At 36.7% G+C, this 17,873-nt stretch overlaps 1 protein-coding gene and 1 long non-coding RNA gene across 2 annotated transcripts; one reads left to right on the plus strand and one right to left on the minus strand.

The window, feature by feature from the left end:
* Window positions 1-1,007: 1,007 nt before the first annotated feature.
* Window positions 1,008-17,800, plus strand: LOC105339511 (abnormal spindle-like microcephaly-associated protein homolog). The gene is made up of 24 exons (XM_034445676.2): window positions 1,008-1,653; window positions 2,166-4,425; window positions 4,600-4,683; window positions 4,780-4,926; window positions 5,675-5,908; window positions 6,763-6,830; window positions 7,075-7,216; window positions 7,309-7,439; window positions 7,912-8,087; window positions 8,204-8,346; window positions 8,441-8,526; window positions 8,760-8,865; window positions 9,121-9,233; window positions 9,377-9,551; window positions 9,939-10,012; window positions 10,156-10,356; window positions 10,527-10,709; window positions 11,043-14,846; window positions 14,955-15,104; window positions 15,300-15,437; window positions 15,547-15,739; window positions 15,958-16,112; window positions 16,208-16,354; window positions 16,613-17,800. Exons 1-24 carry the CDS (start codon window positions 1,123-1,125, stop codon window positions 16,886-16,888), a joined length of 9,717 nt encoding a protein of 3,238 aa, XP_034301567.2. The 5' UTR covers window positions 1,008-1,122; the 3' UTR covers window positions 16,889-17,800.
* LOC136272871 (uncharacterized) lies at window positions 7,284-9,500 on the minus strand. Its single transcript, XR_010710915.1, has 3 exons — window positions 9,361-9,500; window positions 9,066-9,220; window positions 7,284-7,367 (listed from the first exon to the last, which is right to left on the minus strand). It is a non-coding gene; the product is annotated as an uncharacterized lncRNA (long non-coding RNA).
* Window positions 17,801-17,873: the final 73 nt, after the last annotated feature.

Raw genomic sequence — 17,873 nt, forward strand, 5'->3', positions numbered from 1 at the left:
GAGGTACAAATAAGGTACATTGTAAATCACAGGTCAGTCCAAAATTAAACACATTTGTATAGTAAATTTTAAGTTTTTTGTGTGTTTAAAAACACATGCACACTTGTAGAAGAAAGTGTGCCATTGATCGGTTGAAGTTCAAAAAAATGTAATTTATGTGATATTTATGTAATATTCATTGTCAGTATCTGTTGTGAATTCTTTGGAATAAGCAACAACAAAATAAATATTCTGCCTCAACTAAAACTAATGCGTTGAAAATGACTGAATTTATCGATGAAGCATAATTGCTGAAATATGAAATGGCAAACCAGTTTATATAGTGTTTCTGACAATTGTTTACATCATAAAAAAAAACAAGAAGCAATTATTGTGAGATCTCTTGACAAATTATCGCAGTGATTTAGTTTAAATGCAGTCCTGATACAGAGTTAAACGTCACAACTGACAGTTGGTGCTTAAATTATTAATACCGCGTAAGCAGACAGGGTAACGGCTCATTTAGAATAAAACACATGTTAATTTCATACATCATATAAATGTATGTACAAAATAATTAGCAGCTATAATGCTTAATATATCTGATAAGATGAAAATTAATTCTCATACTGAAATCGACACATAGATAAAACATTGCCTGTAACACTGCATACATGTACCTAACAGAGTTATCGTTCCTTATCCGCTAGGGTCCCCGTGAGAAATACTCTTCCGGTCAGGACCGTAGCAATAGACCGTGGCTATTTATAGCCACCGTCTAAAAAGTAGTACAGATATATAGGTCTATGCCTAATGATAAATGTATATGACAAAAAAATCACGAAAACCTAACTAAATAACTCTTAAACCATACCAACTTCACTAATTAAAAATTATTTGAATCAAACTAATTCAGATCCGAACATTATGTAGATCTACTGTATCGAACTTGTCGGGTCGAAAAGTCCCGTACTTTGATTTGACTTGTGAACAAATCGGTTAGGGTACGAGTTGACGTTGCACTGTTTATCTATTTTTTGATTGGTTAAAATTTGAACTGCCCCAAATTCGAAGCATGATTTTTCCAGCAGAATAACAATGATCATCAAATGACAGGAAAATATCGGATTTACGCAATTTAAGATGAACGACAGCATTGATTTTAATTCAGAATGCCCCGGCTCTATAGTGACTTCGACGCCAAAGCCAACTGAAGGATCGCGTAGAAAGTCGAATCGACGTTCATGGTTTGAAAAACCTTCGGGGATAAAATACAGCATCGCTGTAGAAAACCACGAAAAACATGTGGCTAAAAGTAGAAAAAGTGACACGGAAATGGAAACATTGGTGCTTACTCATTTTACAAATCCTCCCAAAATTGGATTTGGAACTTGCAAAGTTGGCGATTCAAAGCACCGAACTTTGCTTGTGAAAAATCCCCATGAGTATGCCCAAAATGTAAAGATAGAACGGTATCCACACAAGAAAAACTTTTCCGTTGAGTCAAAAGAGTTTGATGTAGAAGGAGATAGCGTGTATTACCTTGACATTTCATGGAATCCCGAAAATGAAGGCAACTTTCGAGAGATGATACAGTTTTCTGTGGACAGCTCATACAGACTTCAAGCATTTGTGTTTGGAACTTGTCAAAATCCACAACAGAAAAAGAAGACGGTATAATATATATCATTGTGTCTATTCTTATAAGTCTTGATGTAAGGTTTCAATTCCGTATGTCTACAAGCCCCATACAGTGTACAGGGGGGTTGGGGGCCTGCAGATCCCAAGGTCTTACATGGGGCCGGCCTGTTCAACAGGGCAGGGGCTAGTAAATGCTTGCCTAAATTCCCTATCTTACTGACTTACTTGTACACAATTTTTGGCTTGTGCTCGCAAGTACTTGCTTTGCTAAACAAGCCTTAGGTGTGATTTAGTTTGAAGTTTATTTGATTATGGTAAATATACCATTGTCAGTCTGTCAGATCAGACAAAAAGAGTTTGTAGGTAAAATGACCTGTAATTTCAAGTTGATATACATTTATGTATTCCCCTTTTTTTCAAAATAAGAATGTGGAAGTTAAGGGAGTAAGAGACACATTTAATCCATGTAAATCATACCTTTGCAAATTTTATCACCATAAGGCATTTGATATGTACATTGATTATGATTATTTCATTTTTCATAGGGAGGAAAAGGACTTTTGAGTAGAAGAGTAAAGAAACCATTGTCTGTAGTCTACACACAAAGTTTAGCAAACATTGCCAAATCTTATAGTCCAGAAAAATCAGGGATCAGCACTGATACTGTAAAGAAATGTGTGACAGAAAAGGAGAACAGGCCTGAATTATCAGAGGAGACCTTGGTCAGCAAAGATGTCAAGAAAAAAGAAAAATATCACCGCAGGTCAAATACCTACAGTGCATCTGGTCAAAGTGATGTAAAACCTGATACACCTGAGCCATTGCACCAAGAGGTTAACTTGTCTGAAGGAAACTCAATGGCAGAGACTAAGGAGAATGAGACGTCTGTTGAAAATGACAGCAATAACACACCACAAACTAGTCATGTCAGCGATGAATCCAGTGAACAACGTACCATCATTGAAAGATCACAAACAAAGGTCATCTCCCCTGATACATTTGTGCAGGATTCTACCATGGAAAAAAGGACAAAAGAAGAGAGCGTGTTGTCAGGAAATCTTAGTAAAACTCCCCTATCTGTGACAGATGCATATACTAAGAACTATGTGAGTCCCAACTCATTTTTAAAAGATTTAAATGACACAATAGAGAATGTGCCAGTAGGTCTAGATCAGAGTCACTCAAACAGTCCTGAAAATGTGTTGAATGAATCAGTGCCTCATGACATCATGCTTTCTCAGCTTGAGTTTGTAAAGTCAAATTTGAAATGGAATATGTCAAAAAACAGTGAAAGTATTACAGGCCAGCATACACCTGTCAAAGAGTTGACAAGTAACTGTATAGGAAGCATCTCAAGCAATCCATTTAGTGTTGTTCCCGAAGGCACTAGTCCTCGCAGAACTACCTACACAGTCAAGAGGCAACGTCCATCTGGTAAAGCAATTTCTAGAGCTTCCCCTAAGGTGGCAGGATGCAAGACTAGTGCTGATAGCAAGTCTAGGAGCAGTCAAGAGAGATCTGGGATTCAAAAGCTGGGCAACAGAAAGCCAATGAAACGAAGGGCTAGTGGAAGTAGGACCCCAAGCTCTATCAGAAAAAGTATTGCTGATCAAAAAGGCCAAAACCGTGGGAAAAATAATGTATGGGCGAATACGTTTATGACAGAACCAACACCTGAAAAAATGGCATTGGGAAAGCATTTGCATGAAATACCAAACAGTATTTGTTTAACACCAGAAATATTACAAGAGTCCAAAAATCAGGAATCTGCGTGGTCTGAGAAGGGACATCAGATGTTAGTACTTCCAACCCCTGAAAGAATGTTACTAGAGACATACCGGGGCGATAAAGCTCCAAGGACACCATTGTCTCATCATTATTGTGATCTTGTTTTGCCAACGCCCGAGAAAAATCTGCAGAAACCAGACACCTCAGCAGGTATAGGAAAGACAACATCCAAACTGACTTTCTGTCATGCAAGTACGTCAAAAGTTGAATTTTCTCCCAAGCACATGCCAAATACATGTAGCCCTCTTCTCAACGATATTACCCATGTAGCAGCATCAACTACAGTCTCAAAAAATCCAACTGAATTGACATCTTCACAGGTTGTGTCATCCACAATCACAAAAGAAAAACCAACAATTTTAACACCATCAGCTGAGAGAAAACCCTTTACTTGCCTGTTCACTCCATCAAAAGACAGAGATGAGGGACAGTCTGACTCAAGCTGTTCAGAGAATAGTTTTCCATGTACTCCGCTTCCAACCAGTCCTAACCCTGACCTCTCTCGGCGATCCACCCATGTTGTTGAGAATCCAAGGATAATTGATGGAAGTCTTCTGGAAAGGAAAAGACTCTTCCCTCCACTTGATGAAGATCAGGAAAATAAGGAAAATATTCCCTTGATTCAGAGCCCCTGTGCAAGTGCTTGGGACAAAACGGAGTCTGGAGAGAGGATGAAGAACATTGATGTAGGGTCAGAGGACAAGGTCATTCCAACAGGATATACGCCCTCTGAGGAACATTCCGAGAAAGACAAATCTTTAGAAGTCAAAGCTGAAACAAATGTGGAAGAGAAAGTAAGCCCATCCAGGAAGGTTGATTCCTTTGCATGTTTTGTGCCAACTGAAGATCCAACATCAGACCACAATAGAAAGGAGGAAACTAAACATTTGGTTGAAGTCCCCAAAACTAAGCCTGTAAGATTAAAGTCGAGCAACTTGTCTGAAAAATCTGTTAAAGGGCTTGTGTCTCACAAACGTAAAGCAGATGAGGCTGGAATTCAACAGCAAAAATCTAAAGGTTTGTATGCAAGAATTGATTTAAATAACATAATACTGCTTTTACATTAACATTCAGCATTCATGTATGTGTGAATAAAGCTATTTTAGATTTAACAGAATCAATCATAGAATGTTAGAGTGCTATTCATTTAGCTTTCCATTTTTAAATTATAGACATGTATATCATTTTTAGCTCCAGTTCAAAGGCAAAATTCAAAACCAAAAACAGCAGGGATTGCAAAGTCCAAACTTATCTTGTTAAAAAAGTCCAAAACAGGTATGTGAAAATGAGTAAACAACAGCAAATGAATGTATTTGCCCAACAAAATGGCTTATTTACAGGCAGTCTTGGTCATTTCCATCTCTATTCTAGCGCTGCCAAAACACCCCATGCCCTTTGCATCCAAGAACATTTACTATGATGAAAGATGGATGGAAAAACAAGAACGGGGATTTTCACAGTGGTTAAATTTTATTTTGACTCCATCTGAGGACATGGGAAACAATATTAAATCTAAAGGTAATGTATATTAAGTTATTATTAAATCCCATATAAGAACTATATATGATAAGAGTTAAATTTGGCCCCCATAATTCGCCATTTTTTAAGTGTTTCGGGTACTATAAAATGTTAACTTATTTTTTAGAAGAGTTGATATAAAATATATTTTTCATCTATTTATTTGATGTATTTGCACTCACTGGTAGTATATGACGTCAAGAGTGACGTCATTTCTATAATTCAATCAAAATCAGCCAAAAATTGACATTTTTCTTATCTATTTACGAATGGGAAATATAGAGCGCATGCTTGAACAAGGAAAACTTTTTTGTCACTTATTAATCTTGGCTAGATACATCTTTGATTAAAATATTTTATTTGTTCAAGAATGCGCTCTATGTTTTCAGAAGGAAAAACTGATTGAAAACAAGCCGTTTTACGCTAAAAATGCAAAAATGGCGGGAAAAGGTTGTCTTTACAATGTCTTATTTCTAAATTGTGGGCACTTGAACCAAAATGAATATTATGTAAACACATCACATACATATCTGTACTAAGAAAACAAAGAATGATAGTAAAATGATGATGTTCATTTTAGGGGGCCATTTTAGGCCCTTATCATATATAGTCCTTTGGATAGTAAAAAAATTCATCCATTTAAGATAAGAGTGCATATACCGTAGTTCAAACATATTTAGGTTATTAAATTACAATTAGAAATTGGAATTTTATACAGGCATTTGTAATATCCTGAGGTGTTTTACAGTTGACGCTGCAAAGTTGTGTTCAAACAAAATGGGACCCCAGAAGCTGGCGCCAACAAAAGAGGCATTGTCTTTCAAAGAGTATTCAGCCGGTCGTAAATTGAACGGCCTGCGGCGGTCCGCCTGTAAATTGTTCCAGTCTACGCCGGTGGTGACTGTGGTGCAGAAGGTGGAGGTTGAGGTGGAGAGCCAGCGGCTGATGATCAGAAAAGACCGCAAAGTCCATGCAGATTTAGGTACACATACACAGAAGTGTTGTTATTGGTTCTGTGGTTTTTTTTTTTAAATATAGTGGATACTTTTGGTTGGGTTATTTGTAGGGCTGGGACGATACTGTACTTAGCCAATTTGGTACGACGATACATGAGATGCGATACGATACATATCACGATACATTGCTACTAAATGAAAACACGAATAAGGGTTTAAAATTTATTCAATCTGTCGATGTATTACCGCATGTCCATAGTTATTTTATTATACTGTAAATTCCTTTTATTACGCGAGTACTTAATTCTGCGATCCCGCTGTTTTGTATCAAATCACGAGAATATAAAATTGCGAACGCGGAACATTTATCCCTATTTCCTATAGTCATCAACTCTCAGAAAATAATTGCAAGGTTTTAGAATCTGCGAGTGGTGCTTCTCGCGATTTTAGGCGGATATAGATTCCTCTCGTTTAATTAGGAATTTACAGTATTTAAAATGAGCGCTGCACAATTTACAAATTACTTTAGTCTTGTATACACTACTTTTTCATAAACAAGTAATCCAAAAGTTTTCCACACTCCAGAGTTAGCTTCCTAACAGTTTTGACAACTTAACGAGGTTTTCTGCCATCTTTGTACTTTCATATTAGGCGTGGGGACTAAAAATAGCTGATATATGAAGCTTGGATATTTTTGGAAAATAAAAAAAAAAAGTTTGCTTAGGTAACGTTGTATAAATGGTAAATGAATCGATCCAAATATAGTCAAAATAAATACTGTGGTGCATCGATGGATCATCCCATCCCTAGTTATTTGAGGGAAAATATACAGAAAATAAGTTGCATTACTCATTGATTCATGACAATTGTGTATTTACAGGTCTGAAGCAAGCTGTTTTGGATTTGCTGATGTCTTTTAATCCATTATGGCTGAGAATAGGATTAGAGGTATGACATTTGTTCCACTGCTCCTGAAAATAACCTGAGTACCTTAAAAAAATTTCACTTACATGTTGTTATAAATGTTGGTCTTTTAGATTAGATATCTAATTAAACATCTTATCACAAGGATAATCCATAACTATCCAAATTTCTTATTTCAATTTTATGCTCAGGTGTGGTTTGTAATCTCACAAAGAGTATTAGATTAACAAAACTGTAGAATCTAAGAAACGAAATAATAATGTTTTAGACTGTGTTTGGAGAAATAATTGGAGTCCATAGCAACAGTGATGTAGTAGGCCTGTCCCACTTCATTGTGACCAGACTTCTGTCCAATCCTGACATAGCGGCCCAGTACGCCCACCCGTCAGTGCCACACCTCTACTCTGAGGGTAATACTTTTGCTGCATGTAAATTTATCATATGACTTTATCTATAAGTTGCAATATTTGTGACTTGCCCTGTATCTAATCACGTGTTACAGGTTTCTCAGAGGCCATAGCACAACATCTTCTGAAGAAATTTTTGCTGCTCATCTATTTCCTGGATTATTCAAAATGTCAGCACATGATTAAGCATGACCCCTGTCTGTTTTGTAAAGACTCAGAATACAAAGTAAGTGTTGTTTAAATTAGAAATGTTCTAAAGAATGTCCCATTTGATTCTTTACTTGGAACCATTGACAGTGTGTTTAAAAACAGATATGAATAACATTTTGGTTAAACCTGAATATTCTGTGCAATGCAAGAATTTTATATAATTGTCACCTATGAAAAAATAGTTTGACTCTCCTAACCTAGTACTTAAACTTTAGATTAGAGGATAAGGAAATGAACCTCTTTCAAAGTTGCTCAAAAATCAAATTGAGCAGCTGGATTTCCAAGAAAAATATTATGAGTTCAGGCAAATATAGGTACTTTTTGTTATCAGACAAGACAGGGCAAAAAAAAAAACGACGGCATCCTAACATCCAGACATGTCTTAAACTTATTAGAACTTATTGCTCAAATGGGTAGCTTGGTTGCTGTTCAGTGTGACATCAGTTAGGGTATTTCTGTATAACAAATACATGTTGTTTATTGTGTAGTCCTGCAAAGCATTGGTGGCAGAGTTTTCACGTCAATTTCTGGCTGGAGAAGGAGACATCAACAGACATCTTGGTTACCTTGGATACATCACCAAACATTCCCAAACAGCACTCGATGAGTTTGATTATGCCGTAAAGAATTTGTCTACAGATTTGAAAGATGGATTAAGGCTTACGTAAGACTCTGATAAAATTTGAATGAAACGAAAATGATGAAATTCTGGTTCCATAATCCATATTTAATTAGCATTATCTGGTTCTTTGATATTTATATTTGCTTACTTGATTGCAGACGGATTTTGGACTTGTTGGAGGAGAATGTAGCCATGAAAAGAAACTTGAGAGTACCAGCCATCAGTCGTTTACAAAAGATCCACAATATGGATATAGCCTTTACCATTCTCAAAGATATAGGAATTGACATGGAGAAAGATGGTACTTTTTCTTATTTTCAGTCATGCAGACTTTGGAGTAATTTTACAATTTGAAAAAAATGTCTTAAACTCTACTTTATATGCTTTTATTTCAGCGAAAAAAGTGACATCAAGAGACATTGTGGATGGACACAGGGAGAAGACTCTGCACTTGTTGTGGACAATTATCCTCAAATATCAAGTAGGAAACTGCTTTTTGTTAATTTCAAAATTGCTCATTCTTGTAGAATGTGAAGAAAAAAATGAAACATCATTGTTGAGTTAACATGTTTCCCTGTTGGGAAAAGAATAATCAAATATTGAACAATAAACATTTAAAGTTTAATGAGAATGTTCACTACATACAAAATGACACACCCCCTTTCCATGTTGCTTTTCTTGTCAATCTTCATGAAATACTTTTTACCATTTAAGATTGGACTCTTGCTAAGTGTTGATCAACTAAAAGATGAGATCTCCATTCTTGAAAGATCTCTTCAAGTGCGCAACCAACTCCAAGCTCTCAGGAATTATGAACAAGGTAAAAATTCTGTATGTTTTCATGTAACGGTACATTTTAAAAAGACTATTGAATTGTCATGTACATATACATGTACATATTTTACACCTTAACAACATTAAGAAATTCTACTAATTTGTGTATACTTTAAAACATAAAGTAACCTCTTTTTATTAAAAAAAATGATAATAAAGTGACATGTTCTGTATTAAAATTGTTACCTGATTTTTCTGGTGGAGAACTCTTGGATGAGTACTGATACATTCTGTTTTGTAGGTTTACAACAGAATCGAAGAGATTCTCTGTATGATGACATCTACGCAAACAATGAGCTGGTTTCCCTACTGTTGAAATGGTGCAGAGTGGTGTGTCTCTTCTATGGAGTAAAGGTCTGAATTTTTTTTTCTTTAAAGCTGACAGTCTTTTGTTTTGTGAAAGTCAGGTTTCAAACTTTGGAAAGTAAAAAATGTTGCCATACTTTTTAAATATAGATCATTCTAGCCAATAGCAATTTACTTGCCTGTACTTGTAGGTGGAGAATTTCACAGTGTCGTTCAGTGATGGGCGTGCCCTGTGTTTCCTGGTCCACCACTATCACCCCACCCTGCTTCCGGAGAGCCTGATCCACACCAGGACCACGATGACGTACCAGGAGGAGATGGAGAGTCTGGACTGTAGTCTGTCCGACAGCCCCGCCCCCGTGTCAGGTTTGTAACCACACTCATTTCTACATGTACTATCTTACATGCCTGTCATCATACAAATTATTGAAAATAAAAAAGGCTTTGCTGGTATTTTGATCATGAATTAGCAAATTTTTACTTTCCATAGGTCTTGTTTGATATCCCTCTCTGATATTAGATTACCTTTTAAAAAACTTATTTGAATCTCAATACTTTATGTCTGATTTTTAATTAATGCATAATTATTTACCGTAATATAAGATACATTTTCAATTTTTCTCATACATTTATAAATGAAAATGCTTGTATTTTGTCAACATGTTACATTATCAGGAAGAAATATTGTTCGTTTATACAATATACTGCAATATACTTGTACTACACATATTTTCAACAAAATTTGTTCAACAGTTTCAGCCGATCAAGATGTTTACAATGACCTACTGAAAAATGAAAGGGAAAATTTCAAAGTTCTGTACCAGAGGGTAAAACATTTATTTATGGCTTAATTTTCTGGCCAAAGACCTTTGTAATATTTTGATGGATACATGGGAAACCCATGAAGATTCAGTAACAATTACTACCAATTCTTAGAATCAAACATTTAATTCTCAAACTTTAATCGCAGTTGACAGAACTTGGTGGTGTGCCCCTGATGATCCGCGCGGCTGACATGTGTAACACAATCCCCGACGAGAAGGTGGTTCTGACCTACACCAGCTATCTGTGTGCTCGCCTCCTCAATATCCGACAGGAGACTCGAGCCGCACGAACCATACAGCTAGCATGGCGCAAACACATCCTCCACAAAAACAGGGGGGAAATCAAGGTACAAGACTTTTTTTGTACATAACTTGCTGGAAAATAATTAATTTAGTTTTGACTATATTCTCATCATCAAATTTATTCTGTTGAAGATCATCTGTTCTTAAAACTGAATAAACATTCTTTCTGTTCAATGTTATGCCTCTATCACAACTATTTATTCTTTTTTTTCAGCTAAAGATTAAAGCTGCAATTAAAATTCAGAGATTTGTGAGAAGCTGGCTTCAAAGACTGCATGTTAAAAAACAAGAGTCCAGTGCCATTATCATCCAGAAGTATGCCAGAGGATTCTTAGCAAGGGAGAGAACAATGCAATTGCAAAAGGAAAAAAAAATGAAAGCTGCAAAAGTAGTGTTGGTAAGTTTTGAGGCTTGATGGTTTAATAAAACAATTCTCTAAACAAACTGATTTTTGCGAGAGCCTCATTGTCACAAATATTTCTCGCCATGAGCCAGCCCTTTTCATATAGTTTTAACAATAACAGGGGTCTGGAATGATTAAGTTGCTAAAATTAGTTGTCGCAAACTAGTTTGTCCCCAATAAATCGCAGAATAAAGTCAATGCGAATAAAAGTTGGTTTACATTACCTGCACTACAGGTTTTACAGTACAATATCATGTTGACTTGTAGTGTGAACTATAATGTCCAGTGTTGTGAGAAAGAAAATAATAGTTTTATGTTTCTTTACAGCAATGCTTGATGGCCCACAGAGAGAGACAGCGATTTATTAGGTTGAAAGGTTGTGCTATAAAGATTCAGAGTGTCGTTAGGGGATTCCTTGTAAGGAAACAGGTAGCAAAGGAGCAGACTGCAGCAAGGAGAATACAGAACTGGTATTTGTCATCAAAGGAGAGTATAAAGATCAGAAAAGAGTTCCTCATTACAAAACAATGTGCTATAACCATTCAAAAAGGAGTCAGAAACTTTATTCAGAAAAGGAGATCAGAGAAAGAAATGGCTGCTCTTGTTCTTCAGACGACTTGGAGAGCTTTCTGTACAAGGCGTTGGTACAAAGAGCTGCAGTCGAGTACTATTGTAATTCAAAGAGCAGTGCGTACATGGAAACAAAGGAGAGAATTCGTTAGAAAGAGAGAGGCAGTCATGATACTGCAACAAAATTATAGATGTTACCAGGTAACCAAGCAATGTAGATCTAACTTCCTACAAACCAGATCCTCATGTATTGTTATCCAGAATGCTTGGAGAAGACGCATGGAAATTCGCAATCAGGCTGCAGTCACTGTTCAGTGTAACTGGAGACAGTTTGTGGCTCTGAGAAAATACCAAGCTATAAAGAAGGCAACAGTCACAATACAATCTGCTTTCAGAGCTGCATCTGCCAAAAAACAGTTTTTAAAGAAGAAAATGGCAGTTCTGAAGTTACAGAAAAGATATAGGGAGACTTTGGAAGGAAAAAAATTAAGGAAAGTATTCCTTGCACAGAAATCAGCAGCAACAACTGTACAGGCCACTTACAGAACACATAGAATGAGGAAAAAGTTTTTGAAGACAAAGTCTGCTGTAATAATACTTCAGAGAGCATTGCGCAAGCAAATAGCAAGGAAAGCATACATACAGAAAAGAGATAGTGCTATAAAAATTCAAAGAAAATTGCGAGCCACCCTGAGAATGAGGCAAGATTATAATCGGTACCAGTCCATGAGGCAGGCAGCTCTGAGAATTCAAGCAAACTTCCGAGGACATGTGGTCAGGAAAGCTAGAAGAGCAGCAAACCAACAACAGAAAGCAGCCAATGAGGCTGCAGTCACTCTTCAATGTCACTGGAGACAGATTTTGGCTCAAAGAAAATACAGAGCCATGAAGAAAGCAACCATCACAATACAAGCTGCTTTCAGGGCTGTATCTGCTAGAAAACAATTCTTAGAGAAGAAAATAGCAGTTCTGAAGATACAGAAAAGATGTAGAGAAATTTTGAAAGGAAGAAAAGTCAGGAAACAGTTCCTTACACAGAAATCAGCAGCAACAGCCATACAGGCTACATACAGGGCCCACAGAGTGAGGGAACAGTTTCTCAAGACAAAGTTTGCTGTGATAGTTCTTCAGACAGCATTGCGTAAGCAAATAGCAAGGAAAGCATACACTCAGAAAAGAAAAAGTGCTTTAAAAATTCAAAGAAAGTTGCGAGCCACCTTGAAAATGAGGCAAGATTATAATCGGTACCAGTCTATGAAGCAGGCAGCTCTGAGAATTCAAGCAAACTTCCGAGGACATGTGGTCAGGAGAGCTGTAAGAGCTGTGAAACAACAAGAGAAAGCAGCCAAAATGATTCAGAAGACATGGAGGTGTTATGTGATGAGGAGAAAATATCTAGTGCAGAAAAACAGTGCCAGGACAATACAAAAAGCTTACCGATCTTGGAAACAGAGAGAACAAGAAAAGCTAAGAAATCATGCAGCTGTAATCTTGCAAAGAAGATACAGAGCTTTAAAGTGCATGATGTTATCCAAGAAATCCTATCTCAGGATCAAGTCTGCTTGCTGTTTCATTCAGCAGACCTGGAGAAAACGAGTAGAAATGAGGAATAGTGCAGCATTAAGAATACAGTCATACTGGAGATCATACGCTGCTCAAAGAAAATATAAGGAAACTCAGAGGCAGGTCATTACGCTGCAGGCAGCTGTCAGAGGTTGGAGGACAAGGAAAAATTATTTAGAGAGGAAGAAATCAGCTTTGGTTATTCAACAGTGGTACAGAGCACACCAGAGAGGAATAGACCAGAGAAATAGCTTCCTCGTTACCAAAGGAGCAATATTGACCATTCAGGCAGTGTACAGAGGTTATAAACAAAGGATACATTTCAGAAAATTGAGACATTATGTCACAAAAATCCAAACTGTATACAGAGGTCGCAAAGAAAGGAGGGAATATGTAAAGAAAAGAAGAGCAGCTGTGACTATTCAGAATCGATTAAGAGAAAGTTTGAAAGCAAGGCATCAACGGAGACAATTCCTGATGCAAAAGATGGCTGCTATTAAAATTCAAGCACAATGCAGAGCATATCTGGTGCAGAATCAATTTAAAAAGGTTCAAAACGCTGTCACCAGAATTCAGTCTGCTACAAGAACTTATCTACAAAGAAAACAGTTTCAAGATATTAGAGGAAATGTCTGTAAAATTCAGAGAAAGTGGAGGGCAACTCTCTCCATGAGAAAGGCAAAAAGAGAATTTCTGATCATGAAAGGTGCTGCAATAACTGTACAGGCATGTTGTAGGAAATACCAGACACAAAGAAAATATCAACAACTGAGGGATTCAACAGTAAAACTCCAGTCAATGGTACGCAGTCATCTCGTTCGCAGAAAGTTTGTGAAATTAAAGCAATCTTCACTGATCATTCAGAAGCATTGGAGATCATACATGGAAATGAAGAAAGTACATCAGAACTACCTAATTCAGAAAGGAGCAGCATTAACTATTCAAGCTTGCTTCAGGGGATACAAAGTTCGTAAAGAATACACAAAGAAAATGTCAGGAGTTGTCCGGTTGCAGTCGGCCATCAGAAGATTCCTTTGTCAGAAAAGATACATGGAACTGAGAAGTGCTGTCATTGGAGTTCAAAGACTGTTACGAAGAAAAATGTTGGTCACACAAATCAGGGAAGAATTCCTAATTATGAAAGGAGCTGCAATAACTATTCAAGCCCATTACAGACGACACCTTCAGCAAAGAGACTACAAGCAGAAAAAGCTCGCAGTTGTAAAGTTACAGGCATGTCTCCGTATGAAAACACAGAGAAAATCATTCAAAGCCATGAAAATTGCTGCCATTAAAATACAGAACTGGTTTAGGAAAGAAGTATTGAGAATGAAAGTGAGAGAGGAGTATCTGAAGAAAAGAAGTTCAATCATTACTCTTCAAAGAGCAGTAAGACTTCATATTGCTCGCAAAAAGGCTGATGTTCTAAAAAGATCAGTTGTTTGTATCCAGGCTCAAGTCAGAAAATTTATTGCAATGCAGATGTTTCAAAAACTGAAGAAAAGTACTCTTCTGTTGCAAAGGCATTATCGAGCAAAGATTCAGGGCAGATTGGCTCGTCAACAGTATCATTCTATGCGTAAAGCAGCTATAACAATCCAGGCATGCGTCAGACGAAAACAAGTTCAAAAATTGATGGCAGCTCAACAAGAATGTGCTGAAAGAATTCAGTGCTGGTATAGAAGCAGAAAACAACAAAGAGCCTATATGGCACTTAGGCAAGCTGTTGTTGTTTGCCAGAAAGCTTATAGAAATAAAAGGCTGGGTCAGACCGAGCGCAATAGATACATTGTTACGATAAGGTCTGTTAGAACAATCCAGGCAGTGTATCGAGGTCACAAGACACGCTGCATGTACCAAAGGATGAAACAGGCCATAGTGAAAATCCAGTCATCCTGCAGAGGTTTTCTAGAAAGAGTAAGGATAAAGAGACTTCATGAGGCAGCCATAGTCATACAGAGAAGTTACAGGGCTCACAGACACAATGTAATGGTCAAGGTGAAAGCATTTTTTATTTAAGAAAATATTTTCAAATTTACAATAAGAAGCTGAATTATATACCAGTGTTTAGTTCGATATTTTAAAATCACTTTTTTTTCCATATAGCTTCAACAAGCAGAAAGATTAGCCTACCTGTCCAGATTTGCCCAAACAATCAGGTTTCACATGTCAGCCATGGTGATACAGCAGTGCTACAGGAAATACCTGTCCCTGTGTCGAGCGGAGGAACAGCTGCAGAAGATCCTAGTGCTACAGGTTAGTGTCCGTGTGTTGATTCAAATAATCTTCAATTTTAAATTATATTTAGTTCCTTGCAAAATGGAAATGCTGCTTTGTGAATGAATAAGACTATTAGATGTCTATATTCATGAACATGTAGTTGAAAATGATTGTGCAATTGTTTAATATTCAGAAACCCACTAATGAACATTTTCCTTTTCTTTATTGTAGAATTGGTTTAGAGGTAGAATTTGTCGAATGAGGTTTCTAAAGCTGAAAAAATCAATCCTTACCATCCAGTCAGCAGCACTGCAATGGTTGAAATCCCAGGGTGAAAAAAAGAGACAACATGCGGCTGTAGTTATCCAGGTAAAAAAAAACTTAATCAGTGATGACTGTATTCTGTATTATGACATTTAGTCATCTTTACAGCTTTTTGTTTTGACCTAGTGTGATGTTTTTATTTGTATATGTACAGGCTGTTTGGAGAGGTAGACAGGTTAGAATGAAGAACAAATCCAAGAAACTTGAGGCGGTGCGCAAGCGAGTAGTGGAGGCCCACCGGTCGGCCACAGAGGACAAGAAGCTGGGGAACCGCACAGAGTCTGCCCTAGACTATCTCCTCAAGTACAAACAGCTGTCCCAGATACTGGAGGCACTTGTTCACCTAGGTACATTTACGTTTGTTATCAAGTCAAAACTGTCTGCTCCAAATGCATCAACGGTTTGTTCTTCCACATTAACATTTCAGTACTTTGAAACTAGGATGTAAAAATTCTTGTATGGAAGCATTCTAATGAAGTTAGTTTGAAGAGTTTGTGAATGTTTATGAAACAGTGTACATAAATTTAAGTAGTTATTTACAGCTGCATGTATCTGTTTTCCTCAGACGTTGCGACTCGCTTGTCCCCGGCCTGCTGTGAGAGGATGGTGGAGGTGAATGCAGTGGGAGTGATCTACACACTGATCAGCAGCTGTAACAGGAGCCAGCCGCACATGGAGATCATCAAACTGGCCGTCAGCATCCTGCTCAACCTGGCCAAGGTACAAACTAGCCTCCATTGTCTCTTTCATATGTACATTGTAACTGTATGTGTGATTTGAATGTGTGAAATATTGCATGGTTGTTTGTTTTTCAGTATGACAAGACCTTACCCTATGTGTTTGTTGAGGGATCGCTCGACATCTTACTGGACCTGATGCAGATATACAGGGAGAAGGGAGTCATCTTCAACAGAACATGTACACTAGTCGGAATTCTGGGAATAGATAACCATCGCAGAATGGTAAATTTCCTCCATTTTTATTTTAGCTATATTATAATTACCATATACATGTATACATGGTCTCTGATTTACACATAGATAAACTGACAAACATTCTGAGTCTGCTCTTATTGTTTCCCCTTTGATTCTTTAACTTGGTTCACCAAAGTTTAATTTACTTTAAGAATCAAACATACTTTTGTCTATCATTACATAAATATAGAAAAATTACAGAATTTCCAGCCTTCTAACAAAATGTTATTTACAATATTTTTACAGGTAATGCTTTCCCAGCCACGAGTAAAGGAACGAATTCAGAGTCTTTATAACTTGTCAGCAAGAAAATATCAACTGCAAGAGAACCAGCAGATGCGACAAGCAAAACTGAACGCTTCCAAAATGTTCAACTCCACCCTGCCTATCCGGGGTACCCCCCACAAACCACGCAAAATCTGGCCGGCGTGGGTGCTGCATCGTGATTCATTACACAACATAGACAATCCCATGCAGGCCATCAACTTTGTAATGGACAATCTGCACATCAGGCCAAAATAAAGCATTTTCCAGCTACTTGCTGTACAGTGTACAAAACAGATACATTGTACCCTGCAGATATTTACAAAGTGGATTTAAGTGACAAAACACTCAGACATACAAGCATACCATGTACATGTTGATGTGTACATGTATGTCACAGTTTTTGAATGAATTGTGCATAGATTACATGAACAAGAATGTACCAGCACATGCACATTTTTTTTTTAAATTGACTTTTCTCACACTTCTAATCATGATTTTGTGTCTTACTTTGACATTAAACCGACATGGTCACAATTTGATTTGAGAATTTTCAAATCTAAACAAAAACGTAGCATGATCCTTGTTTGCGACAAATACATATACTGGTAATTATGAGCTCACTTAAAATTTGACAAACTACAACAAATTTTTATGATTTTGTTTTTATGGTCATGCGCAAAAATTAAATCTTCTGCATTATTAAAGTGTAGAATGCGTTTAAAACAACAGATATTATGGATGAAAAAAATTATTTTATTTATAAATTTTTATTTTAAATGGTTACATCAAATATTGTTGTTGAATTTTTAATCTTGTTAAGTCCAAGACTGTCAAAGTTCTCATAATTTAAAGAAAAATGCATCATTATTTTTTTTAATTAAAGCAATAAATTATTTTAATTTTCATGCTTACACACTGCCAATATATTTTTTAAAGATTTTTAGATGAGAGTATTTTAAATATGGGATACCTGTGCTTAATAGAACTGCTTTTTGTTGGGACTGTTATTGCTGTGCATTTTTATTATCACTGTCCACTGGGATGTGGTACAGTATACAAACTACTAGGAGAAAGACTTATAGTATTGACACTGTTACAATGTTTGACTATTGCATTGTGTAACAAGCTATAAACATGAGTAAATAATAAAGAGATAACGAATAGCCATCTCTTTTTTTGTGTCTTTTCCTACAGCTATACATAATTCTAAACTTTTTGAACCATAAAGCACAACAACAAA

Source organism: Magallana gigas, chromosome 2 (genome assembly GCF_963853765.1).
Source record: "Magallana gigas chromosome 2, xbMagGiga1.1, whole genome shotgun sequence".
Classification (NCBI taxonomy): Eukaryota; Metazoa; Mollusca; class Bivalvia; order Ostreida; family Ostreidae; genus Magallana; species Magallana gigas.

Excerpts from the sequence above, each read along its gene's own strand:
- LOC105339511 (XM_034445676.2), top strand. The coding sequence starts at position 1,123 with ATGAACGACAGCATTGATTTTAATTCAGAATGCCCCGGCTCTATAGTG. Across the intron at positions 8,088-8,203 it reads AAAGATGGATTAAGGCTTAC|ACGGATTTTGGACTTGTTGG; the intron begins GTAAGACTCTGA and ends ACTTGATTGCAG. Across the intron at positions 9,234-9,376 it reads GTCTCTTCTATGGAGTAAAG|GTGGAGAATTTCACAGTGTC; the intron begins GTCTGAATTTTT and ends CTGTACTTGTAG.